The sequence below is a fragment of the Nannizzia gypsea genome, genomic scaffold (genome assembly GCF_000150975.2).
Source record: "Nannizzia gypsea CBS 118893 supercont1.6 genomic scaffold, whole genome shotgun sequence".
In the NCBI taxonomy this organism is placed as follows: Eukaryota; Fungi; Ascomycota; class Eurotiomycetes; order Onygenales; family Arthrodermataceae; genus Nannizzia; species Nannizzia gypsea.
The window spans coordinates 339,377-365,387 of record NW_003345196.1 but is presented as its reverse complement, the minus strand read 5'-3'; the positions used below and the strand labels follow the sequence as shown (position 1 = coordinate 365,387).

The window sequence follows — 26,011 nt, the reverse complement described above, 5'->3', positions numbered from 1 at the left end:
CTAATATGGGTCTACAGGAGGAGATAGATGACGCCGGAAATGCTCGGGTTACCAATCGGATAGGAACTTTTGTTAAGGAAACAGACACCTGCATCTGTCTCGGCTAAAAATGGCCTACTCTTATTATTGAGACTGGCTTGTCAGAAAATGAAAGCAAACTTATCATCGACGCAAGAGGATGGTTAGAATCAGAAGGGTCCGAGACCAATACGTAATTATAGCTAACTACCTGACGTTCAACGATATATTAACCTCAACCCTACGGCGTCAACGTCGGTCTCTCCTTACGAGGTCCTGTACGGTGTGCCACCTCATCTACTGCCGACCTCCCCGCCAGTTTCCACGTTCCTACTACTAGATAAAAAAGACCTGCGCGACTCTCTGCGGGATACGTTGGCCCTCGTTTCGACATGGATGGCGCTTGCCGCCTCAAACACAAGGTGATATTGTGATCACCAAGGCCGATTTTGCTGGAATATGCAAGCATGCCTGGATATAGCAAGAGTTCATGTGACGTATAACGAAGAGGATCGGAATTCCTGATACAGGGGAAATACAATAAAGGGTACGTACTAGCCACGAATCTGTAGGGCATCCAATAATTGATGGCTAATTAATGTTGAGAAGGTGCTGGCATGGTGCTTTCACAATTATAAGGCCTGTCCTGGCGGTTAATACGTTAAGGGAAGGGAAGCCATCCATTGTTTACTGCTGGCAAGGCTTTAGAGGCCCAGAGAGAGGCTCAGGGGGAGAGAAAGTAAGTATCCTTAAGGGAAGAGGTACTTAGATAAATAAAATACAAAGTAGCTTAGTAAGTAGATACCTTGTCATTAACTAAATCATAGCAACGAAATCAACAAAGAAGAAGAACAATAAGAAGTGCCCGTTGAAGAATAGGAACCTAGTGTAGAGGCCGGTAGGAAAGTCTATGATTTGACCAGAGATTCGTATTCAGTTTTGAATGGGGTATTTGAGAGTATATATACATGAGTCGCTTCAATATCGTACAAGGGACGCCCTTTATGCAAATGACAATAGTTAACCAGGCAAATTTTAGTTATCTCCAGCATCCCGTACTTAGACCAGATAGAGTCTCCCGCCGTACGCCGTGAAGAAGGTGATATAGTTATTATTATGGTTTTGCTCCGCTCAATGCGTAATCCGGGCCATCGTTCGTTCGTTCTAAGGTAAGTTATGCAAGTGACGGGGAAGTCTAGAGTCCACGAGATTGCTCACGCGTTGCCCGCCAGCGATTAAGAGCATCCTCCCAGCTCTCAAAGGTGTTCCCGCAACGTTCTCCGACTATATCCCAGGAACGAGACCTCACGATCCTCTCCACACCACGCTCGTTCCGTATTAGCAGGGCGAGCGACTCTGTCCGCGGCTCTCTGGGGAAGAATCTGGCTGAGTAAGGATCCAACCTCTCATCGACCACTCTCTCCCGATCTCTCGCTGACTCTTCCTGTCGAAGCAGCAGGTCTGGATCGTCAGGGTCAGGACTCGTGGCAACGCCGGCGCAGTACGTCAGGACATCCGACCTAGCTTGCCAGGAGGGGAACAGGACCTCGTCCTTGAAAGTCTGACATCGAGCTCCTTCGACTTGGCCGTGACGAGGTAGTTCTGTCTGTCTGGCGGTGGTTGACGACGGATCAAAGCCTGACCTGGCCGGAGTGACCAGAGCGTTCAAGCTCTGAGATATCGAGTCATCTACTGTCGACCGAGATATTCGTAGGAAGTCTGTCCGTACATCATCAGCATAACTTATCCCAACCTCAAAATGGATAACATGTAGCTCACCTCTCAATGCCCGTTCATTGAAACAAAACTGCGGTGACAGCTTCGGCTGTATCGAGGTCTTTGGCATCTTGCTTCCGCCCGGTCCTGAGTCAACCGACGTCCCGGCTGACCGTCCAGCCCAGAGAAAATCCAGCCTGCCTGACTGTAAGTAAGTAAGATAAGTAAGTCGGAAGTAGATATACAAGCTCTATAACTATATGGCTTGCTGTTCTTCCAGCTCCCAGTTAGCAGCTGGTTCTCTTGCTTGCTCGTTAATTGACTGAAAGATGCCAAAACTGCATCACATGACACGCGGCTCTTTTCAGCCCTTTTTCAGCTTTTCAACGTCGGATATGAAAATGGATAAAAAGCGAGTGAGGAATATTGATTGATGCAGCCTTTGGTCCACCTGACGCCCTTTTTAACCGTCATGGTGAGCCCCTCGGCTCTTCCAGAGCCTTTCCTGGCCAGGCTGGGGACACACGCCAAGGTGGCAGGGAATCGAAGCTCGCTGGTTGGTGATATCCACGCGAAGGAAACACGAAGCTAGCTAGCTGCGAGGGCGTTCAAAGACCGTTTCCTTCTCCATTTGTATCTAATACTTTTTGACATTCTACGAAGTACAAATTGGAAATCTCATCTAAAGAAGTCTAAGATTGCTCATCTGTTGGTATATTCATTTATTTTCTTGGTATTCGTTAAATACTCTGCCACTGTATTAATTTCCGGCGACAACCCTTGACCTGCACCGCTCATCTTTCACCAGGAACACCGGTCGGGTTCCAAATCGCATCGAAATTATATCTTCAGCTGCTCCTTTTGCGATATATCGACCCTTTGGAGTAGCAACCATTGACTCGAAGACCGCAGTTTGAGGCAAATCATTTCACATTTATTTCTGCAGCTTCCAATAATATCTGCTACAACTTTTCTGCACCGTCTTCAAAAGCTCAACTCCTCTACCAGCAGCAATGCCTGAGCTCGCAGAAGTTGCACGGATAGTGAACTATATCAAAAAGCACCTGGTAGGACACACTATCTCCAAAGTCGTAGCCAACCATGACGACCTCCTGTTCGGCAAAGTTGGCACCAGCGCCGACGAGTTCAAAAAACATATGCATGGCAAAACAGTCATAGGAGCTGGGCAGCAGGGCAAATATTTCTGGATGATCATGTCTTCACCTCCGCACCCGGTCATGCATTTCGGAATGACGGGTTGGTTGAAGATACGGAGTGAAAACACTTACTACCGAAGCAATGGCAAAGATGAGAACGTTGAAGCAGACGTTTGGCCTCCAAAGTTTTGGAAGTTTCTGCTCGAGACGGATAACGAGCCTAAGACCGAGGCTGCGTTTGTGGATGCAAGAAGGCTGGGCCGTGTCAGGCTTGTGGACTGTCCTGGAGATGATATACGAAAATATACGCCTCTCAAGGAAAATGGGCCTGATCCGGTCATTGACAAGGCCATAGTGACAGAGGACTGGCTGAAGGCCCTTGTGCGGCGGAAGAAGGTCCCCATAAAAGCCCTGCTATTAGATCAGGCTAATATCAGTGGACTGGGGAACTGGATGGGGTATGTTTTACATCCTTTCATACATACGTTGACGAAGAAAGATACTAATGCTGGAAGTAGAGATGAGATTCTATATCATGCACGGATTCATCCTGAGCAATACAGTGATACGCTCCGGGACAATCAGATCAAAGAGCTACACTCCTCCATCAATTATGTGTGCTCCGTATCTGTTGATTTGAAAGGAGAGTCTTCTGATTTCCCCACCGACTGGCTTTTCCACCACCGATGGAATAAGGGCAAGAAGGGAGCAGCGGGCAAACTACCCAGCGGAGAACCCATTGTATTCGTCACTGTTGGTGGCCGAACTAGTGCCGTTGTCCCATCTGTGCAGAAGAAAGGCGGCGAAGATGACGAAGAAAAACCGGAAAAACTAGATGCCAAACATCAGAAGGCTGCAGTCAAGCCATTGGCGGTACCAAAGGTGAAAGCAGATAACGGTGAAGCAGATGTATCGGCACCAGCGACTCCGAATAAGAAGCGTAAGCAGCCTACCACAAAGGCTGTCAAGGAAGAGGATGGTGCGGCAGCTACGCCGGCCCCGAAGAAGTCCAGAGCTACCAAAGCCAAAGCCGAAGCGGAGGAGCCAAAGGTGCCGTTGAGAAGGGGTCGATCTGCCGCGAAGAACTGAACTCCACATCTCTTTCCAGTTATTTTTGGCTATGGAGTACGTTATTTACTGTTGTTTGTTGCGTTTTATCGGCGACGTAGGAGTTTGTGGACGGTAGTATAGGCTAATTCCTAGTTCTCGACCGACTATGGAACGGCCTTGAGATTCCAATTTCTTTCTGTCTTCATATCTTCTTCTCTTTCTCTTAGCTTGTAAACCAGTCTTATGTTAGATTTGTATCACCGCTAGATAACCAGACAAAGAATGTGCAAATATGCGCATATATATGGACATTATGCTCGCTTGTTCAATCATACCATCATACCATGAAGCTTTCTATAAAAGACACCGTAGTTCCCATCCCCATCTTCCCCCTCATCCAGATCATCCATAACAGCAAATATAACGCTCTCCCACCACCCACCAATGAATTCAACTTCACTAAATACCTCAGCAAAACAATCTGCAACGTCCTCACGCGGATTTAAAAATGCCCCGCAGCCCAACGCACCCAACACTAGTCTTCGATGACCGTTATATGCAGCTGTGCGTAGGGCCATACGTATCTTTTCTTTGGTCAGGTCTCTATCGGCAACATTTTTAAAGACCTCCTTGATGTGCATATCCGATGAGTTGGGAATCGGTATCTTCTTAGTTGCTAACTCGGGCTCACATATCGCCGCTATGCTAACGACGCTCACAACGGGCAGCTTCTCGGGTTTATTCAGTGATAAAAGGCCATGTCCATCATCTATACTCCTGCGTATAACGAGCACTGTAGGCGAGTATATTGCCTGTAGGTCCTTAAGAGGATAATATCGTAGCTTAAGCGTGAAGCTGAGACTGGTTCGGTAGCAGAGTGTTTCTTCCTGCGCCAAGGCACCGTTCTTCCACCCTCCTCCAGCATGGAATGCATTCGCCATGTTCAAAACACAAACTGGCTTTTTATCTCTCACAGTAACAAACTTTGCACAGTTCGCTAGAGCAATGGCAGTGTCGAGTGAGTCTGCGTTGTGCACACGGATGGACGTGTTGTGGAAGCGTGGACAGTACATTGGATTCAGCTGTGAAATTTTACTAGGAGAGTATAGGTATCCATTTGGCGGTGCCCAGGGTGCCATCTCTAGTATTCCAGGCAAGAATGTACTTGTCTCACCAGCGATACAGCGAAGGATCTTTCGTCTTTGCATGGCGTCCTGAGCTGGTGATGGTTTTCCTAGTGTTACTTCTGATCCCACCTGGGAGGCCGGCCAGTCGGTTGATGCAATGCTGGTCTGGCTGTCGAGCTTGCTGCTGCTCTCGTCCTCCATCTCGTAGTCCATCCCACTGTCAGGGAGTAGGGTATCACCAGGGCTGGTGGTGCTCTGAGGGTCCTTTTTGATGATCTGGGGGGTATCCTTGTCCTGGGTGCGGGAGGAGCCGAAGTTGAGCACTGTCTGAACCATCTTTGACTTAGGCGAGGTCGTCATGTCGTCTAGTCCACTTCTCTGCTTCTTCTTGTTGCTCTTTCTACCAGCGCCCTTCCATGGTTATTACTGTGTTGCGCCGTTTGCCGTTGGCTCTAGATGTTCTCAGTTGCATCCTGCAGGCAGAAGCCTTATCCCTAGTCTATTTGTCACTCATGGGTAGTGATCTCAGATCGACAATCACACAAGAAAGGCCGAATGGTGTAGTTGGTTATCACGTGTCGTTAACACCGACAAGGTCCTGAGATCGAGCCTCAGTTTGGTCACTTTCAATTTCTTTTTTATTTTTTTCTCTCTTCACTAAATAGAGTTCTCTTGATGATATAATCCGGATTAAGTTTAACCGCATTCTGATTGGCCAAATCTTATTTAACGTTTCCTCTTTTTTCCTCCGATAACGCCATCTGATAAGAGATGCTTGCATATTACAAAGCTCCTCCATGGCCTGATTTCACCCTCATCTTGACATCGCAACCCTACACGGTTTCTCCTTTCCTTTTCTTTTACAAAAAAGCACAACTAGATTATACGTCTTTACTAGAATATTAATAAAAACCCGAGATTGACAGGCTGAATAATTATTAGCGGCGGTGGTTCGACTACCGCAAATGAGTCAATATGAGTGCGATTCTATCTGCGGACGATTTGAACGACTTCATATCACCAGGAGTTGCTTGTATCAAGCCAGTTGAGGCGCTACCGAAGAAGCAGGAAGAAGTAAGGTATCCTTTCGTTCAATTAGCAGAAACCTCAACTAACCAATATATTCACTATAGAACCTATATGAAGTAACGACGGAAGATAAGTTGGAGGAACAGAACCCCCCACCGGCTCAGATATCTCTTACGGACTGTTTGGCATGTTCGGGCTGCGTTACATCAGCTGAGGCGGTGCTGGTCTCGCTACAGTCGCATGCGGAAGTGTTAAACACTCTTGATGCAAACCCTGAGATACGAATCGATGGCCGGGATGGCATTGAAGTTGGAGATGGGAAGATATTCGTTGCTAGTGTGAGCCCGCAGGTCCGCGCCAGCTTGGCTGCTACATATGGCATATCAGAGAAGAATGCAGGATACATTATTGAGCAGTTTCTGCGTGGACCATGTGGCCTGCGGGCGGGCGGACAACACGGCAGTGGCTTTTCATGGGTCGCTGACACCAATATCATGCGCCAGGCTGTGTTGGAGCTCAGTACAGCCGAGGTCACTGAATCGCTAGCCTCTTCCACATCAACAACGTCCCATGATGAATCCGGCAAATTCTCCATCCCTAGCAGGCCGGTCCTCGCCTCTTCTTGTCCAGGTTGGATTTGTTATGCGGAGAAAACCCATCCGCACGTTTTACCCTACCTTTCACGCCTAAAGTCGCCCCAAGCCTTGACCGGTACATTCCTCAAAACCATTATAAGCAAGAAGCTCAATATATCACCTTCATGTATATGGCATCTTGCGATAATGCCTTGCTTCGACAAGAAGCTCGAAGCAAGTCGACAGGAATTAACAGATGTCTCTTGGAGAGGAAATGCATCAGATGAGGGCAGTTCGCCCGTAAGGGACGTTGATTGCGTTATCACCTCTAAGGAGTTACTCATGCTCGCCTCTTCCCGAAACATCTCTCTTCCATCTCTACCACTCGAACCACTACCGACAAACCTCTCGACCCCTTTTCCTGACCAGACCATCGCTCAGTTCCTTTCCACTAATAATACCCTACACTCCGCACAACCTGCAGCTGCAGGGCCATCAGGCGGATACCTTCACCATCTCCTTACAACATACCAGTCCAAACATGCAGATAGCATCATCCAATCCCAAAGAGGCCGCAACGCGGATGTGGTTGAATATACCCTCGTCTCGGCAACCGGTGAACCAATCATCAAAGCAGCGCGGTACTACGGGTTCAGAAATATTCAGAATTTAGTTCGCAAGTTGAAGCCTGCTAGAGCCTCAAGACTTCCTGGCTCAAGGGCCATGCAACCTAACCCTAACGGCCCGGGTGCAAGAGCACGGCCCGCTCCAATAGCTAACGGGAAACCCGGAGCGCCGGCAGCACCATCCGAATTTGCTTATGTTGAAGTCATGGCTTGTCCAGGTGGATGTACGAATGGTGGAGGCCAGATCCGACTTGAAGATGCCAGACAGGCCAACCCTACGTTAGCCCTACCTGACGGCGCTGTTTTAGAGCAAGGTTCAAAGCCAACATCCCAAGACCAACGGGCATGGCTTTCTCGAGTTGACGAGGCGTATTATTCAGATTCCTCAGATGACAGTTGTCAGCCGGATAAACCACATCATAGGTCTTCTCCCGAAGAGATACATTCCATACTGAAGTACTGGTCTGATATGATGGGTGTGCCTCTTGAGGACCTGGTATATACCACTTACCGTAAAGTGGAGAGTGACGTAGGGAAGAAGAAAGGCCCAGCTGGAAGCATGGATACAGCTCGTGTTGCGGAGCTGGCTGGCAAGGCTGGCGGTGGGTGGTAAATTGGTGTATATTGTATGAGAACAATCTAGCATGTTGATCATGTCACTTAAGCGCTGCATCCGATGGATACCACATTTAGGCATGGGCAGAGTCTCGGCATGATCTCTTTTAAAGTTAGGGGGCTGGCCTTGGTCTTGGAGTTTTTGGGGTTCTAACTAGACTTCAGACGGCATTGGATATATTGTGAGAAGGGGGGAAGAATAGCAGCATTGCCTTGGTTACTGATCTATCTCTATTGTTATTGAACTAGAATTTTGAAAGAAGGACCGCAAAGCCAAACAGTATAACGAGTAGTGAGATAAGAATAGTAGAAACATGATGATAGACTTGAAATGAAAGACAAGGGACACCTTTAATTTTCTTTCTGGACAAGTTACTCCATAAAACCTGCTCGGACACCGGATACTGGGCGAATAATCACGGAGATCGTGGGCTGCTACCCCAAGACTCGCAAGAACGGTCACGGGCAGGATTCTGATAGGGCAATACAAATTCTGAGGGTACACATCGGTTGACGACCTGTGATCTGAGCAAGGAAGGAGATTCAGGGCTCGAAATTTCTGATGAGGACCTAGATGAGTGCCTATCAGGCGGGTTTGGCAAAGTCCGTACGTGTCTCTCGCTGTCGGTAGACGAGCTATGCGGGCTCCCCGGAGCTGGAGATTTCAGGACCTAGACAACAGTAAGTATCAAATTAGACAAACAATGGCCTGAGAAGTATTGATTACTTACTAGATCAAATTCAACTTGCTTTCCAGATGGACTACCACCTGGTGAAGGGGCGCGGCCGCAAAGATTTAGGCTTTTTTGGCGCCATAATGTACGACGGTTATCAGCTTCCGTAGAAACGATGTGCTCTCTCCTGGGAGGTCGTTCAAAGCGGTTTAACCGCTCATCAAAATCCCTGGATAAGACGGGATCCTGGAAGCTAGAAAGGTGATGGTGCGTATTGATGGTATTACTGGGAGATTTTTCTTGCGGATCTTTGGGAGAACCCTCATTATCTATGGTAAAAGGGTTAACGAAGAGTTTACCGGACAAGGACTTATTACTCCCGACATACCGAAAGATACTGCCTCAACTGAGGTTGCCTTGGTAGAGCTTCTTTCCTCCTCTGAGTTAGATCTTGAGTCTGAGGCTGACTCGACACCGACACAGTCTATCATGTGCCCCCTGAAAATGCCCTTACTACCATGTGGAGGGTCAGGACTTTCACCACCTCCATTTGCAACATGAGGGCCAGGGCTTAGCATGCGATCGTTCTCATCGGTGGACTGCCGCGCCGTGTCAGAGCCAGAAATGCTAACTTGGTGGCTGTTCGTCCCCCCTTCTTTCTGGTGCAAGTATGCAAGCAGGAGGTTTTTTAACTCGGCTGACTGCTTTGTATTCTGTTGTATCAGATGGACGAGAGTGGATAGTCCAGGCTCCCCTGGGCCCAGGGTATCGGTTTTATAGCTCAGCTCAGCCAAAGCAGGTTCAGTACGGTTGCTTCGATCAGAAGAGGAAGAGTTGGCCTTCTTATATGTCTCCGCTGGAGGTGTGATCTGAGAAGAGGCCGCCCGCTTCCTTTGCTGTTGGTTCTGGGTTCCAAAGGGATTTGATTGCTGCAATAACCAGTCTGAAGGGGGCTTGATATCGATATTCGCCAACTTTTGCCCCAGAGACGTGGGGGATTTCTCCAAGTCAAACGCCCCATTCATGATCTCACTAAAGACGTTCTCCTGTGAAACACCTGGAACCACCCGTGGAATCCCTCTCGGAGAGGCTGGAACGCTGTACCTATCGGGGGAGTGGTAGTGGAGCGATGCAGGCAATAATTTTGGCGTAGGGGGCGGCTGTAGGTGCGGATTCTGGCGCCAGTCCGTCCACGTCCCGCCCTGCCGACGATTGCGATGCACAGGAGAGGCCGTAGGGTAAGATAGAATAGGCCGCGTGAATACCTGTGGACTACTATACCGACGATAGCGAGGAACCTGGCGGTTCCAACCTGTCCGTGGCGTGCCATTCCAGCTTCTTGGGTACAAGGGAGGTTGAGCGTAACCTGGGTTATAATAAGGACCAGCCTGGCTCCTTGGGGATGCAGTATAAGGCGTGTCAGCCCGTCTGTAAGTCATTGTGTTTATACTCGGTGGTGTATGCCAAAAGGAATGATGACAGTAAGAGATATAGAGAAAGAGACAGTGTGACGGTGGCCTAACAGATAGATAATACGTCCCGTCTCGCCTTAGTATCCAGCGGCAGAGAGAGAAAACAGAGACAAGCCTGGGATGCTGTAGTTATATAAAGTCGACGCTCTGCAGGCGAAGGGCAAACCGAGCCCGTGGCCACAGTCCAGCATGGCGAGAGGAAGGGGCAGCCCTGGGGTATCTCAAATCTGGCGCAGGTCCGATCCACGATTGACGTGCCGCAGACGAAGAAGCATTTTGGCTGCTGACTGGGCTATCATGGCAGAGGCAGACAGAGCATGATCTTGAAGCCATGGATGTTAAGTATTTAAAAAGCAGGAGTAGAGGTTTCGTATTTCTAAAAATTAGATCTGGAGGTGGAAAGAAAAACAAAAGAGACTTGACGGGCCAGAATTTAAGCGACCACCACTCAAGAGGATGAGAGGCTAACAGAAACGATAAAAACCACGTCCGAAGAGAGAGAAAATCGAAGTCAGCCGATTTCAAGTTTATAACCAAACGCCATAGCAGTTTCCATAACCCAGCTCTTCAATACATGTGTCCCATAGCTTTGCTAGAAAAGGTTTCACTATCTCGTACTGCTGTATCCTAGCTCTGTCTTCGCAAAAACCCCTGAACTCAGCCGCGTATGATATCATTGTTTCCTTGTCACCAGGCACTGAAAAATCTACGACGCTTTCAAAGAACTGTTGGCGCTTTGTTGACGGATTGAACCTAACCTGGCTCCATGTTATTTTGCGTTCCTGAGATTTGTAGGTGATGCGACCGTTGAATCCCAATTGGTTATATTCTTCCATTCTATAAATAGTTAGAATAAATAATTGGTTATTTCTAGTTCGAGGGTTTGTCCCAGCTTAGCTTACCGAAACATGCATATGAAAGTAGATTGGCTTGCCAATTGGAGGAGGCACGCTTTCATGCCCTCGCAACGGTCTTTCAAGGGACAAAATGGGGAAAAGGTGTTGCTTTTGCTTGGCTTGTGAAAATTAGATACAAAAATACAAAGTGAGGGAAGGTGGAGTGAATATACATACTTTAAAAAGTAATACAGGTGCTGATTCTTCTGGTCTCTCCATCTTCCAAGTCCCCTTATACGCCTTGACTGGCTGTTTCTGAAGAGTGAGAGCTTGGCGGGCAGAGGAATCAATCACGACGCCACGCTGATTGAAAGAGGCTCGATGCCCCCGGAGTTCTGCAACGGTGAAGGTGGAAGGATAGTTCTGACTTTCAATTCTCGCGGCGACACAGAGGGAAAATGAGGTGCATAAACCGGAGCCGGATTCCCACAGTGGTATTAGCTCTTCACATGGCACATCGCAGAGAGCTTCTCGCAGAGACGTCTTGCTAATGGTTGAACGACCTGAGATAAAGTCTTCGAATGAAATCTCAAGCTTTCTCAGGATGGAACCTAGCATCAAGAATGAGGTATATGAGGAAGAATTCCATGTGTTTTTGTAGATCACTTGCTCCATGGCTGGTTTGAACAACAGATGACTCAACAACCAAGAAGGGTAGACTTGATAAACCCGCCACTACTAGGGACATTTGCAGTGTCTGTCGAAAGCGATGTAAGGTAAAGAGGCAGGGGTAAGAAAGAAAACGGGAAAAAGAGAAAGGCGGTCGTGGCTTTATAGGAAGTAGGACAACACAGAAAGCTGAAGGAGACACAGTAGAGGGAGCAGGACAACACAAAAAAATGAAGGAGACACGTGTTGTCCTGCTCCCTCTACACAGAAGAAGTGACGGTAAAAAGCGGGCGTATGGCGACACCGGAGCAGGACTTAGAAAGAATGGCGCCTTAGTCTTTCATACAGCTCTGCTCATACTCGATGTCCTCCTCGAAATCGTATGACGGTCCTCTGCCAACCACTATTATTGCTTAGCGACAATGAAATTGAACATGAGAGTTAGAAAGTAGACTTACTGCGGCCATCCTTCCTAAGCATTTCTCTCAGTTCCTTACGGGACATCTTGTCGAATTCCGCCATCGTCTTCGTGAACCATTGCTTTCGTTCTTCCTTCGTCGACTTTGGGGGATCTGAGGGTGCAGAGCACCCAGAGGAGACAGAAGCGGCAGAGGAAGCTTGAGTCGCCTTTGTAACAGTAGACATATTGCTAGAGGTATCCGTGGCGGGAGTTGAGGTACGGGAGGTTGCTTTTGAAGGGGGGACACAAGGCTTCTTGAAGACTGAGTCGGACATTTGAGCTTCGTATACGAGTAGACGAGTTGACTAATTGATAGCTGGAGATTTCTAACGGTTTTTCAAGCGCGAAGATGCGTGTAGTTGTTTGTGGAGAGAAACTTGTGTTTCAAAAAGTTCACAAACGAATATCTATACATCGGCGATAGTCACTGAGCCACTCACTGAGCCTAGTCAATGTCGTCATCAGGTGGCTACCTAGTATGGATTAGCTGGGCATCCGAGTGGGTCAGTAATCACGTGATAACACAAATCTGAAGCTGAAGTGATTTAGGTGCCTAGTCAAGTTATAGGTAGCGAGTTGCCGAGGGAACTGGCATACGCCTCACTCCTCACTCCTCGCCCCTCCTCACCTTTCACCTTTCACTTTTCACTTTTCATTTCTCACTTCACACTTCACACTCCTCAACTCGAAAAGGGTACTCCGTACATTGCGAGGACGTCAGCATAAAAAGTCTAAATAATGCGACCTTGTGGGTCCATGCCCCACAATGCAATCGCTACAAATTTTATAAACGCGGACTGAAAGGACAACCACTTACTTTCACAATTCTCCTTTTGTCTAGAAATGCGTCGGATAACTGGTTAGGTAGCTTGCGCCGTGATAAACAGAAGTGCTTGAAAATAATATACCCCCACCTATATGTTCGACGCTATATCCCGGAAGCCCATCCCGCGCAACGAAGATGTCGAGGACTTCTCGGTATCAGGGAACAACGACTTAAAATTGATGGTCGTAGGTGACTCTATGACTCAGGGCCATGAAGGGGACTGGACATGGCGATATCGAATTTGGCAGTGGTTCCAGGAGCAGAGAATCACCACTAATTTTGTCGGTCCTTACACCGGCACCGTCCAGCCAGACAGCCCGAAGCCACCATCACCTCCACCTCTTTATGGCTCCCCCAAGCCTAGAAAAGGCGTCAAAGTAGATGGCGGCTATGCGCGTGGCGCTTTAGACGACTTTGATAGTCACCATTTTGCTGTTTGGGGTCGGACCGCTGCCACGGATAAGAATCTGATACAGGAGGTTCTGAGGGCTTATCCGGCAGATCTAATGCTATTGATGTTGGGGTTCAATGATCTGGGATGGCTTCAAAGTGATGCCCCTGGAACCCTTGATAGCATTAAAACGTTGGTTGATAACGCTCGTAAGGTTAACCCCTACCTTAAGTTTGCTATTGCCAATATTCCTCAACGGGCGATGATGAATGGGCGTGAGGATTTGCCTCGTTCCACACGTGAATATAACGATCTATTGCGCAATGTGATCCCTCAGTGGAGTACGGCCGCCTCTCCTATTCATTTAGTCGAAGTCTGTGAGGAATATGGCTGTGGGCCTGATGGATGCCCTGCAGGTTATGATGGCCTTCATCCGAATGCTACTGGAGAATATGAAATTGCACGCGCATTCTCACTCACTCTGGTGAGAGATTTTAAAATTGGCTCCACCCCGCTGGTAATACCCAAAAACATACCGAAGCGGTCCTTACCTCGCCCGAAAAATTTCAAGGTAGTCTCCAGCCCCGGGGGCGTTACCGTCTCTTGGGATGCAAGTATGTATCAGCCTCCTGTCTCCATATCAGCTCCTAGATGGGGACTCTAACCGGTTTTTAGTATATGGTGCGATGAGTTACGATGTTAGATCTAGGATATCTGGAGTTACGGACTTCCACACCGGCAGTGTCTCTTCAAATCGATGGGACGCTCAATGGACCCAGGAAGGCTGGACCTACGAGGTCCAAGTTCGTGCAAGTGCAGGCAATACACTTAAAGGCCCATGGACTGTTATTAAATCAGCGAAATCAACTCCTAAAACAGCACCTGGCCCCGATAATGTGCTGATCAATGCCACCGCTACCGGGTTCGATGTCTCATGGGACTCTTGTTCTAATGATTTCAAAGTTACGGAATATGAAGTTTTGTACTGGGATAAAGATGAAGAATATACATTCATCTCTAGTGCAGGCTTTGAAGAGTCCCCAGCACATGTTGGCGATCTTATTCCGGGACACCATTATCAACCTGCTATTGTTTCATGGAACGATGCCGGTGGAGGATTCCCCAAGATGATACGCAGTGTCACTGTCGGCCGAGGCACTCCTCCAGTGCCTACTGACTTGGAAGTTATTGCCAAAGATGCAACATCTGCTCATATTACGTGGACTGGTTCTCCTATTGCGGCTGGTTATCAACTCTGGTTCCGTAATGTAAATGAGCCAGACAGCGTGCTTTGCAAGATCAATGGAACTGAGAGCAAGCCTTCCAGTGACCAATATTTTCTGGTACCTGGTGTTTGGAACTTTGAGTGGTGTGTTAGTGCCTTTAACGGGAGTGCCGAGTCAGACAGGTGCAAATGTGTGCTTGCTCCGCGTCCATCTAATTCCGATTCAACTATGTCATCTAGTGGCTGCTCTGAACAAGATATCAACTCGGTTCATGATTCAGACAAGGTTGAAGAGGCTGATGGGAGGCCAACAAGTGGGCACAAACAAACACCTTGTAGCACTGGCTCTCACTGCGGGACCCCTAGAGCCGAAAGGGAAAACTCCTGGGGGGTCCTATGTGGTACATGCGGCTATATCGAGGAAAATGATGCTGGCTACATCAGCTCTGGCGTTAATCATCAATCCCATGAGGACAGATGCTCTAAAGATGAATGTAAGGATCATGACTGTGCTGATGCAGACTGCTGGATACACGTCTGTAGTCATGCTGGCTGTAAAAAGGTGAAGGAGAGCTCTTTTACACACTGAAATGGATATATATTCCTTATAATGATATATTAACTGAATAGCGACATAATAACAGGATTCATGAATATTTTCTTCCATGAAGTCTTCGATGTGCGTAGAATAGATACTCTGTCCTAATCGGGATAGGCAGTGATATAATATCACGTGATATATTCATTCCTTATATAATCACCCCCAGTTCTTTTTCTTCATATAATAAAAAACATCTAAAAAATCCAACGAGCAAGCAGACAAGCGACATACAGAACCGGCACCTTTCACCAGATAAACACACAGACGAACGATCTATAGCATCTTAATACCCTGAAAAATGTCCAGAGAAGCCTACCAAGTCCCTTCGCTCTCCCAGCAGGGCCCAACATCCGGGAGCACAGCTGGCGCAACCACCGGCAACGAGGTGCTATCGGTCGTCTATATCTGCGGAGACTGCAGCTCGCGCGTCTCGATGAAGCGAAATGACCAGATCCGATGCAAAGAATGTGGCCATCGAGTACTCTACAAGGAGAGAACGAAGAGGTGAGTCACTATAGTCGCAGTTATCCCCAGACGAGCTGATAACTAACGCCGTACCTCTTTGGTAGAATGGTACAATTCCAAGCTCGGTAGATTGTGTTTAACGCCGATTACTACGATTACTTTCCTTTATTACAAACGGGCGCGCGGGGATATAGGTGTCTTGGTCGGCATTAGCTATGTGTTTTATTCTCTCTCTTTTTCAAAGAAACAACAATTACTTGGGAAAAGTCAATGAAATCTTCCTTGGAGGTTGAAAGCAGAGCCTTTTCCCGCTGAAATGCAAGAATATTATTCTCGAAGACTTTGGACTTTTCATTTCCTCTTTTTCAATCATTCCATTCTGTGACTGACATTGTAGGTGAATCGGCTGCCAGGGAAGTAGGAAATTGCTCTATTCCATTTTGATATTTCGGTCGAGGTACTGGGAGATATTTCTAAGGTAGAAAGAATACTAAGAATGAAGGAGATATCCGAAAACATTAGGTGCAAGATTTAAATCCTAAAAAGGTGAAAAAAGAGCAACAACGGAAACACTGGCTTTGTCTATGACAATATTACCCTTTCCCCTCAAAATGTGTTGGACACCTTGATAAACTGCTCAAAAGATTTATACGCTTCGCCGCTCTCAATGGCCCAGCGAGCACGTCTCAGACCCTCTTTCCATCTGAGTCCACCAGGTCCTCGTTCGGTGATGACCTTACCATCGTCTCCAGGGCCCATATTGCTAGTGTCAGCTTCACAGACACCCGAGATGGCCAGCAGCCCAGCAACGTTCATCAATACAAAGTGCAAGACGGGGTCGTCGCGGGGTAACTCGTTGCGCAGAATGCTGATCAACTTGACTGCATTCTCCTGGGGCCCTTTACCACCACCGACCTCGGACAGAGGGTGAGCGGGTAAGCCAAAGTCCGCGGCCTCGATGGAGAATTTCTCAATCTTGGTTGGCTTCAACACCTTCTCGTTGCCTTCTGCGTCGTATGACTGGGTTGGAGTGACGGGGGTAGCTTCTGAGGGGTCACATTCAGCGATTTTCCAGACATTGGTCTTGCCGGCACAACTTATTTCGTCCAAGTCTTCCTCTCCACATACAACCATCGCCTTTGTCACGCCACTTAGGCGCAGAGCATCCGCGAACACGGGCCCGAGAGCCTGGTACGCTACGCCAACGACTCGAGCTTCAATGGCCCAGTCTACAGGGTTGGCCAGCGGTCCCATTAGGTTGAAAATGGTTCTCAGACCCAGGCCTCTTCGGACGGGATTGGCGTACATCATGCCTGGGTGGAAGATAGGAGCGAACAGGAAGGCATAGTTGGTTTGTTCGAGGACCTTGGCTAGGTTCTCTGCGTTGACGGCTTCAATCTTTGGTGCAGTAGGGGTAACGTGCATGAGGACATCTGCTGATCCAGAGGAGGACGTCTGAGCCCTGTTACCGTGTTTGGCGGTCATAAGGAAAGGCGATGCAATAATCGACGAGGTCGTGGAGATGTTGAACGTGGAATGGTGGTCGCCGCCAGTTCCAACGATATCACACTATTGACAGATAAAGCTGTTAGCAACCCACCAAACCGCCGTTAACCACTAGATGGCAACAACGCACCAATCCGCCATTGTAGGATCCCTCCTTTCGGCCTCGCTTCTCGAGCACCTCTAGCAACGGGCCCTTCTCCGTCGGCGTGGCAGCTTCTCTCATGCGATGGGAGCATTGTGCAATGACATCAGGATCCTTATCCAGCCCCGTCGAGTGCAGCAGGGTGAGCAATGCCGCAGTCTGGATCGCAGACAGCCTGTCCTCGAAGATGAGAGCAAAGGCAGCAGCTATCTCCCCAGCAGGCGCCTTGATGTGTTTGGCATCAGGATACGCCAGGCTCTTGAGCAGCGGCGAGATCGAGACCTTCTCAGCCTCTGTCCCCTGTGTCTGTGGTGTAGCCATAGCTAAAACGGTCTTGTCTCTCTGTCTGTTTGTCTGGCTCAGTGTCAATGATGCCTGGGGTGTTGTTAGTAGAAGAGGAAGCAGATGCAGGGCCAGCGACGCATCTTTCAGCTCAGCTGTCCTTTTCTCTATAAATAACTAAGCCCGCCAGCCATGCAAAGCTCCTCATTCCTCAGCTTCTTCCTCGTCTCTCGCTCGCTTTTTTACTCATTATTTAGTCCGCTCCCGCCGTGCAGGGATCGCCAGAGCCCCTCCGGATGACTCAGAGATGACTAAGTTAGTGACTAAGATATTATTAATTCGCTTCAGGCTATGAATAGACTCGACTCTAACGTGCAGCGGCTCGGCGGGAGTGACTAAGTCAGTGACTTCACCCCAGTGACGTAGTCAAGTCACTGTCTGGACCTGACGCAACAGTATATAAGAATGTTGATAGGGATTCTGTTGGAATATTCCACTTCAGCTACGGCACACTACCCAAGGCATCCCTGGGGCATTAGGCCTTTTTGGCCCTTGAGGTCCAACAGGTACACTACCACTCTGGTAATCCGGAACTGGCTTGTGTACATCTTTTGCCATTTGCGTTTCTTCTCGGATCGATCAACGCGAACACCCCGTATCGTTCAAGTTTGCATAGCTGAGACCGGTGAGGTTACATTGATGTTTAAGGTATGCGTATCTCCTGAAGCTTTCTAAATACTTTTCTTATTCTAATGTCTACAAGTCGTCTACTAGTACAACTTTTAGCACTTTCCAAAATTTTCCGAACTACACCGAAGCAATGGGAAGATGTCTGCTGAGACTCAAAGGCACATACATCTACATGTTCCGGTACGTAAACATTCGTCCCTACTGTACTTGTATAGTTAATAATGAATAATTCTAGAACAAAACGAGATGGCAAATTGTTGGAATATTCCACTTGAGCTACGACTCGCATACATTACCCAAGGTATCCTTGGGACATTAGGCCTTTTTGTCCCTTATGGTCTAACACAAACTAGGCTTTAATGGTAGAATTACTTGGAAACCTGGTCATCGTCTCCTGACTTGGAGTCAGTATTCGTTCAACGAATCTGCTCGTACAACGCAGCTTCGACAGCATAACTTTGATTTCGCTGGTGCTGGAAGTAGAGAAACTATCTTTGATCATTAGAAGCATTTTACTTCATTTTTCGAGAGCGAGGCAGGCTTGAACCAGCAAATAGAGCCTTTCCTTACAAAGATTTGGGAAACGAGCATTGACACGTTCGGCTACGGCATTTGCGCTCAGGCGTGGTTGCAACAACTTGACCAGCATTTGATATCTTGCGTACTAGCGTATGCCAGTGATGCTACCTTCAACTATTGAAATGCAATGCTCGAAAGGTTAGAGGGGATTGTAGTCCACTGTTTGTCAAGCAGGAGACAACCCTGGTGAAAGGCCGCACGGGAGCTCGAGATGGATTCTACTAAAATCTCCCCTGCTACTTCACAGACCCCGTCGCAAGCGCCGGTTGATAGAGTATGTTCCGGAAGTTTATCAAGAGATGAAATCACATACGGGATTAATTCCCCGAATTAAGTTCCATATTCGTCTTCTATTTTTTTAATCCCGGAGGACTGACTGCTAGCTTTGTAAGTTGATACAACTTAAGCCAGTCCCTAGCCTCTTTGCAATTCCGTTTCTCGAACATAAAATCACGGTCTCTGCCAGGTTCAAACCTTGAAGCCCAAAATATTTGGCTGGAGAGAATTGGGCGGAATGTTTTGATACACAAAGGTCAATATATCCAGAACTAACAGGTTTGCGTTTATTGCTTGATAATTTCCCAGGGAAATATCGCAAAACAGTCGCCTTTCATTCCCTTCATCGACTGAGATTGTGAAATCCCGAACGAAGCGGACGAATTACACGACAGGGTGAGCAGCTCAGGTATCTCTGCAATATCGTACGGGTCCTCCTAAGCGTGTGTTAGGCAGCTATTATACTCACCTGCTGCCCTATCTTCCCATGGATAATGATCTTTGGTATCCAAGGTTATAAGTACTCCATAGTCATTGCCCCAGAAAACACCGCCTTCCCGTATGGGGAAGGGGAGAGACCCGCAGACATCGAGAAGCCGCTCAACCAGAACGTTATTTGGCTCATAAAAATTTCCGTAAAAGTTGCCAGCACAAACCATGCAAGACATAGCAATGCAGTCCACCTTTCTCACGTTCCCGCATTACTGGAATTCTATCGGAGAGCGAGGGTGAATGATCCGGATCATCCCAGCGAACTGTACTATCAGACGATGCTATCCAACCATTGCCATCAGAGTCGGAATAGTGACCAACGGCAAGCACCCTTGCTATTGATGTGTTGCCGTAAACGATCAATGAAATGCCTAATTATTCGCGGTAAACGACAGTAAATTAATCGGAGCAACAAGTTTAGCGGATTGAAAGGATGCGACCCTGTCGGATGCAGGTAATGCAGGCTCATCCCTGAGGGCTGACATGCGTGGTCGAGGTCGAGCTGCATATGTTTGGCTTAGGCCGGTGTTAGTTAAGCTGCCGGTCCGAAGTTATGTTAACTCCGGCTTAAACCCAACAAAGGCAAGGATGAACCAACTCAGTACATCAGATTACCCTGCATTAACTCCGTAGTTAACTGTTGGAAGCGTCTTATAAAGATAGCGTGAAAGCCGTGGACCACCGACAACATCATTCCTTAGGGTAAAAGAGACATCAAGATCAGAGCCTTTTCATCCTCAGCAACAACCATGTCTTCACAGCCACGAACTTGGCTCATCACGGGCACTTCCTCGGGGTTCGGCCTCGAGCTAGCCCGTATCGCCATCCGTCGTGGGGATAGAGTTATTGCGACATCCCGTAACCCGGAGAGGATCCCAAAGATCGACTCGGATCGGTTTCATACCGCCCAGCTGGACCAGAATCAGCCACTAAAGGAAGTCCAAGCCCGCATGGACAATATCCTGGCTACGTTTGGCGGCCAAATAGACATCGTTGTCAATAATGCTGCCTACGTCCAGAAGGGCACCATTGAAGAATCCACACCGGAGGAAACTCTTCGACAATTCCAGGCCAATACCCTCGGGCCCATGAATGTTTACCGAGCTATCCTTCCTCAGATGCGTGAGAAACAATCTGGGACGCTAGTTACCATCGGCTCTATGGCAGCCTGGTATGCTATGCCAAGCTGTAACCTCTATAATGCTTCGAAGGCTGCCACGAGGTGGCTTGCTCTCGGTTTGGCCGGCGAGATTGAGCAATTCGGAATCCGTCATTGCCTTGTTGAGCCAGGATTTTTCCGTACTGGACTTCTTGAGCCTTCCGCCAATGTCACAGACTCGACCTCCCGTATACCTGGGTATAAGGAAATGAACACCACTGCGGATCGCAACTTTGTTGCTTTTAATGGTACTCAGCTCGGTAACCCGGTAAAAGGGGCAGAGGTTATCTATGATGTGGTAACTTCTACAGGATGTGCTCAAGGACGGGAGCTCCCTAGCTGGTTGCCTTTGGGCAGTGATGCATCTGTAGAGATTGCTAAGAGCGCCAACCAGATACTCGCAGACATTGAGACTTGGAGGGAAATCAGTGCCCTGAGTGATTTTCCTGCAGGGGAGTAGTTGCCCGGTGAACAGGGTAGCCTTGGGAGACGAAAGCACGACCGGGAATACCTGAGCCTGTTAACTACTCAAAGAGTTACATTAGTTAATTTCTTAGATGCTTCTCAATATTTACAACATGCATTTATAAATGTGCTAATCATATTCATACGCTCCAGCTCTGAAGGATATTATCTTTTACGTACCTGGCATTAAGCTAGAAATTTATGGTTCGTGAGGGGGCCATCTTTGCATATTTCTTGTTTACACTAGCAGCTTCTGGGTCCACGGGGGCTGCTGTTAATGAGACAGCAATATGAGGCAACTTCACATCAGTAGAAACCCTCTTAACAGTGGCATTGGAAAAGGGTTTTTTGGAGTTCTGACCCCCCAAAACCAGATAAGCCTATTTTGGATGTTGAAGAAAAGAAGTAGCTCGATAAAGTAGCTTCAACACCGGTACGTGCGTAGGATAAAATGTAAATGTTCTGTAAAACATCTTCCAGAGGCGACGGCTTGTCCAATTAATCAAGCTTCAATGTAAGTGTTATCATCTCGGCCCGCCATTCGGACAGCAGAGGTCACGGGCATTTGTGATAAAGCCTGGACGTACTTCATCAGGGTATGTATGCTGATCCCCAGGTGGATCCATTTGCCATAAGGTATGACCTATTACCTCTTCTTCATGGGACCAGGGTTATGCAAGCGCTGGGAACATACCTGACTCGGGGTATGCCTGGACCGTAAATTAAGATGTAGTCCACCGATATTCGTATATATAGATGGGAGATCCAAAATACCATAATAAGGATTAGCTAGTTAAGCCACACGTCCTCGTGTAACTAGTCAGGTACGCGGGTATAATATCAACTCTTCACCAACGTGCCAACGAATATCGATAGACCGGAGCGGAAAACATGGGAGACAGTATTGCATCAGGGGATTCGAATCTCTCCCACTCTTTCAGGAGAGCCAAATTTTCTGCCCGCAAGAGAGACGAGCCGCAGTTCTCTCCAGACGAGATTGATAGCCTGCCAGCGCTTGTGGACTTCAACGCAAAACACAACCCATCTCACACATTTTGCGTACAATGCCACACGAGCGGACCGCCCACTTGCGTCAGCTTCTCCAGTTTCAAGTTGGCAACTGATCGCTGTCGCGAATGGCTCCTCGATCAGCCGTGTCTGACGAAGCGGGAGGCCAACGATCGCAGCCCGGTTGCCATTTTCTTGGAGAGCGACATCCGCATCTTCATCTACCTCGTTGGCTTTCTGCGGGCAGGTATTCCTGTAAGTTACTCGAATTTCTCCCCTTCGCTGGTGCCTTTCATGTTGCACGATCATTCGACTCAGAAGTGTTTGTTATGTTTTGGAGTGTCTGTTGCTCTCCGAAAGACTTAGCGACGTTGCGGCGAAACATCTGATCGCGGCCGCGGCCGCCTCGGCGGTTGTTGTATCCACCAGGACGCGCGCGGCCCTGGACCTCCTGGACCGCGATGACAATGTCGACGTCGACGTCGACCAAAGCGAGATTGAATTCCTGCTCGCTCCTCCGTTGGACTATTTTCTGAGCTCTGCTGACAAGAAGTCGGTGGCTGCGGGCACGACGACGTATGAACTGTCTGATGATTCAAGTGGTGACTTGGTCTTCCACAGCTCAGGAACCACCGGTTAGCCCTCAAATCACTCCGTTTGATAGTTAGCTACGGGTTACTGGACCCTAGCCCCTAACTAAATACTATACGTAATCGCTGCTAACTATTAGTTATCTAGGCCTGCCAAAGCCGATTTACCTTGGTCATCGGCACCTGCTTGGCTACGCTGCTTGCCATGAGTTTTCTCCAGATGTCGACGAGTCCACAACCGGGAAAACGCTGACAACGCTGCCTCTCTATCATGTACGGAGTAAACTATGCTCTGTTTCCGAGACACACTCGTTCTCAGGGTGCTAACCGTCTTCTAGGGCTTTGGATTGCTCGCTCCATGTTTGGCCCTGTCGGTTGGGAAACCCGTCGTGCTAACTCCGTCGGCGAGCATCCCCAATGCCAACCTCCTCTGTTCAATTCTCCAGCAGCATGGAATTACTTCGATGATGACTGTTCCCTCAGTATTAGAGGAATGTATCAGTGTTGAAAATGATGCATTCAAACCTATCCGCGACTTGGAGTTCATCGCCGTCGGAGGTGGTCCTATGAAACCGAATGTTGCCAAAGTCCTCCTGGAGAGAGGCGCCAAACTTTTAAACCATTTCGGAGCGACAGAGCTCGGTGCCATTGCACCCATTTTTAGGCTAACGGCGAAGTACACTTATCCATGGCTTGTCCTCCGAAAGGATGTACCGTTTGATATCCACGAACTTGGTGTTGATGAAGAGGGCCGCAGACTGTGCAAGCTTATTGCACACCCTTTCGGTTGGAATAAGCCTCTTGAGCTTCAGGATTCACTGCAACTCGGATCTTCTCCTGATGGCACCCTCCAGGTGAAGATTCTGGGGCGGAAGGACGATCTTATTGTCCTCAAAACCGGGGAGAAGGTCTCCCCTACTCTGTGGGAGTCCTCTCTAATGACGGACCCACTCATAAAATCCGCGATTGTCTTTGGAGAATCCCGATTCCAACTGGGAGTTATTCTGGAACTGAGCATACAAGCAGCCAACCTGGATAATAATCAAATTCTTGATGAGATTTGGCCTTTGGTTGAGGCCACGAATTCACAAGCCGATAGACATGCAAGAATCGAGTCGAGGGCATGCTTTATTCTAACACCACGAGATATCACGCTACCCCGTACAGCGAAAGGTAGTATTCAACGGCGGGAGGTCTATAACATCCTTGCTAGACAGATCGATGAGGCGTATGAAGCGCTGGATCAGGAATTCTCGTCTTCGCTGATCGGCTCTTTGAACGCGAGCAATCTTGATGAAAACTTACGAAAGGTCGTCTCCCTGTTTTTGCCCTCGTATATTCAAGATTCGGATTGGAATCAAGACACCAATCTTTTTGAACTAGGGATGGACTCCTTGCAAGCTACACGGCTGCACCGGGTCCTTCGATCGTATATTGAGGCTCAACCTCATCAAAAGAATTTAGCGAACCACACCTGCAATTTGACATATGCGTACCCTACTTTAAGATTGATGTCAGCATTTCTTACTACGGGAGCAGGTCGCGAACTGGAGAGTCGGCAAAGCCGCATGTATGATATCCTTCAAGAGTTCCAAATACGTACATCAGAGGTCGATGTATTGCCAAGGGATGGAAAGGTTGTGGTTATCACTGGGGCCACTGGATGTCTTGGAGCAAATTTGGTAGAAATATTGACAAGTCGTGGAGATATTCTCGAAGTGATATGTCTAGTGCGAGAGCACCAAGCTCAAGACGAGATGACACACTTTAATCACTCGCTTGATGAAAAAGGGATAGCCCTCACGGACACTCAAATGGCCAAGGTAAGGCTCATACGCTGGCATCCAGGTGACGACCACCTAGGAATGGCTCCTGGAGAATACAATCTAATTGCTCGGACCGCAACACATATATTTCATGGCGCATGGCCGATGAATTTCAATCTCTCGCTGCTTTCCCTGAAAAGCCAGATTCGCGCTACGGCCAGCTTAATTGAACTTGGCCTTGAATGCCAAAAGACACGACCAAACATCACGCCGCGACTTATCTTAGCCTCTTCTATTGCAGTGGTGGGAGGATATGTCAAGCTTTTTGGAGGCTCAATGATCCCCGAAATTGTACCTGACGATCCTCTAACCACAGTCCCAATGGGCTATGCCGAAGCAAAATGGGTCTGCGAGCGCCTTGTAGAAGATGCTCGACGCTTGATGCCGTCAAAAATCAACTGCGCAGTAATACGAATCGGCCAGGTCGCTGGATCTACAAAAACCGGGTTCTGGAACCCTGGAGAACACATTCCAAGGATGTTACAGGCGTCCCAGAAGGTGAATGCTTTACCAAAATTAGCTGGGGTAAGGTCTATGTTTTACTGGCAATATATAAATTTGGCCCTTCACGGTAACTAATCTACATGTATAGGACGTTTCGTGGCTGCCAGCTGATATAGCCGCAAATGCTATTGCGGAAATATTGCTAGACGATCGTACAGGGCATCTGCTTTATCATGTTGAGAACCCAGTAAGGCAAAGCTGGAAAGATATTCTCTCCATAATACAGGAGGATTACTCTTTCAAGAATGTACCACTTATTGAGTTTGATCGCTGGATTGAGCTAGCTACTGCCGAAGGCAAGCCTCTTGAGGACCTACGGTGGTTTTTCAAGGAATATTTTCTTCCAATGGCCACGGGCGAAGTGAAACTTGAAACCATTCATTCCACATGGTCATCACCCACACTCAGAGCATCAAGCGTGGTGAACAAGTCCACACTGCAACTATATCTAAGTGTCTGGAAGAAGTTAGGCGCTCTTTGAGCCTGAAGATGTTTGTATGAGATGAATCTACTTAAAATTTATAGCTATCAATTCAGTTTTATCTTCTTCGAACTAAGGGTTTCGGTGAAATTCGTAGGATTTTGTGTGGAAGCTACTATATAGCCAGGGTCAGATACTAAGAATATATTGGAATGATCCAGTTTTCCCATGATCTTCTCTTCTGGAACTTTGTAAAGAACTGTTTGAAAGATGAGGCTGCATGGAGAGCGCGTTACTGAACGGCCTCGTTTGCGGCGACAGGCAGAATTTTGCTTACTAATAACGGAAAATAGTAATTCCTCTACATAAAGTTTTGCGCTCGATTGGGCAAGTCCAACATCAAATTTCAGCGAGCTGCAAGAATTATATCAAACCCATCAAGCTGCGCCAGCGACTCCGGACGAGCAATATCAAGTACCGGAGAGCTACAATATACAATTTAGTATAAAATACAATAATTCACTGCCCGACGCACACCT

The 26,011-nt window shown here is 48.0% G+C and overlaps 12 protein-coding genes and 1 non-coding gene across 13 annotated transcripts; 7 read left to right on the top strand and 6 right to left on the bottom strand.

Annotated features, from left to right (window-relative positions):
* Window positions 1-1,213: 1,213 nt before the first annotated feature.
* MGYG_06745 (hypothetical protein) lies at window positions 1,214-1,864 on the bottom strand (the record flags this gene model as incomplete). Its single annotated transcript, XM_003170706.1, has 2 exons — window positions 1,214-1,737; window positions 1,798-1,864. The coding sequence occupies 2 exons, from the start codon at window positions 1,862-1,864 to the stop codon at window positions 1,214-1,216; spliced, it is 591 nt and encodes a 196-aa protein (XP_003170754.1).
* An 883-nt stretch (window positions 1,865-2,747) lies between these two features.
* On the top strand, window positions 2,748-3,980 carry MGYG_06744 (formamidopyrimidine-DNA glycosylase lyase mutM; the record flags this gene model as incomplete). The annotated part of the gene is made up of 2 exons (XM_003170705.1): window positions 2,748-3,349; window positions 3,410-3,980. 2 exons carry the CDS (start codon window positions 2,748-2,750, stop codon window positions 3,978-3,980), a joined length of 1,173 nt encoding a protein of 390 aa, XP_003170753.1.
* A 290-nt stretch (window positions 3,981-4,270) lies between these two features.
* MGYG_06743 (hypothetical protein) lies at window positions 4,271-5,493 on the bottom strand (the record flags this gene model as incomplete). Its single annotated transcript, XM_003170704.1, has 1 exon — window positions 4,271-5,493. Exon 1 carries the CDS (start codon window positions 5,402-5,404, stop codon window positions 4,271-4,273), a length of 1,134 nt encoding a protein of 377 aa, XP_003170752.1. The 5' UTR covers window positions 5,405-5,493.
* A 124-nt stretch (window positions 5,494-5,617) lies between these two features.
* Window positions 5,618-5,691, top strand: MGYG_10566. The gene has a single exon. It is a non-coding gene; the product is annotated as a tRNA-Val (tRNA).
* Window positions 5,692-6,043: 352 nt separating this feature from the next.
* MGYG_06742 (LET1) lies at window positions 6,044-7,911 on the top strand (the record flags this gene model as incomplete). Its single annotated transcript, XM_003170703.1, has 2 exons — window positions 6,044-6,142; window positions 6,202-7,911. 2 exons carry the CDS (start codon window positions 6,044-6,046, stop codon window positions 7,909-7,911), a joined length of 1,809 nt encoding a protein of 602 aa, XP_003170751.1.
* A 418-nt stretch (window positions 7,912-8,329) lies between these two features.
* On the bottom strand, window positions 8,330-10,026 carry MGYG_06741 (hypothetical protein; the record flags this gene model as incomplete). The annotated part of the gene is made up of 3 exons (XM_003170702.1): window positions 8,330-8,584; window positions 8,645-8,916; window positions 8,976-10,026. The coding sequence occupies 3 exons, from the start codon at window positions 10,024-10,026 to the stop codon at window positions 8,330-8,332; spliced, it is 1,578 nt and encodes a 525-aa protein (XP_003170750.1).
* Window positions 10,027-10,586: 560 nt separating this feature from the next.
* Window positions 10,587-11,570, bottom strand: MGYG_06740 (hypothetical protein; the record flags this gene model as incomplete). The annotated part of the gene is made up of 3 exons (XM_003170701.1): window positions 10,587-10,896; window positions 10,962-11,074; window positions 11,133-11,570. 3 exons carry the CDS (start codon window positions 11,568-11,570, stop codon window positions 10,587-10,589), a joined length of 861 nt encoding a protein of 286 aa, XP_003170749.1.
* Window positions 11,571-11,896: 326 nt separating this feature from the next.
* MGYG_06739 (hypothetical protein) lies at window positions 11,897-12,299 on the bottom strand (the record flags this gene model as incomplete). Its single annotated transcript, XM_003170700.1, has 2 exons — window positions 11,897-11,967; window positions 12,023-12,299. The coding sequence occupies 2 exons, from the start codon at window positions 12,297-12,299 to the stop codon at window positions 11,897-11,899; spliced, it is 348 nt and encodes a 115-aa protein (XP_003170748.1).
* A 643-nt stretch (window positions 12,300-12,942) lies between these two features.
* MGYG_06738 (fibronectin type III domain-containing protein) lies at window positions 12,943-15,055 on the top strand (the record flags this gene model as incomplete). Its single annotated transcript, XM_003170699.1, has 2 exons — window positions 12,943-13,855; window positions 13,917-15,055. 2 exons carry the CDS (start codon window positions 12,943-12,945, stop codon window positions 15,053-15,055), a joined length of 2,052 nt encoding a protein of 683 aa, XP_003170747.1.
* A 310-nt stretch (window positions 15,056-15,365) lies between these two features.
* MGYG_06737 (metallothionein-I transcription activator) lies at window positions 15,366-15,661 on the top strand (the record flags this gene model as incomplete). Its single annotated transcript, XM_003170698.1, has 2 exons — window positions 15,366-15,571; window positions 15,637-15,661. 2 exons carry the CDS (start codon window positions 15,366-15,368, stop codon window positions 15,659-15,661), a joined length of 231 nt encoding a protein of 76 aa, XP_003170746.1.
* A 477-nt stretch (window positions 15,662-16,138) lies between these two features.
* MGYG_06736 (anthranilate phosphoribosyltransferase) lies at window positions 16,139-17,501 on the bottom strand (the record flags this gene model as incomplete). The annotated part of the gene is made up of 2 exons (XM_003170697.1): window positions 16,139-17,101; window positions 17,169-17,501. 2 exons carry the CDS (start codon window positions 17,499-17,501, stop codon window positions 16,139-16,141), a joined length of 1,296 nt encoding a protein of 431 aa, XP_003170745.1.
* Window positions 17,502-20,248: 2,747 nt separating this feature from the next.
* MGYG_06734 (hypothetical protein) lies at window positions 20,249-21,118 on the top strand (the record flags this gene model as incomplete). The annotated part of the gene is made up of 1 exon (XM_003170696.1): window positions 20,249-21,118. One exon carries the CDS (start codon window positions 20,249-20,251, stop codon window positions 21,116-21,118), a length of 870 nt encoding a protein of 289 aa, XP_003170744.1.
* Window positions 21,119-22,014: 896 nt separating this feature from the next.
* Window positions 22,015-25,532, top strand: MGYG_06733 (L-aminoadipate-semialdehyde dehydrogenase; the record flags this gene model as incomplete). Its single annotated transcript, XM_003170695.1, has 5 exons — window positions 22,015-22,386; window positions 22,472-22,766; window positions 22,870-22,994; window positions 23,060-25,072; window positions 25,140-25,532. The coding sequence occupies 5 exons, from the start codon at window positions 22,015-22,017 to the stop codon at window positions 25,530-25,532; spliced, it is 3,198 nt and encodes a 1,065-aa protein (XP_003170743.1).
* Window positions 25,533-26,011: the final 479 nt, after the last annotated feature.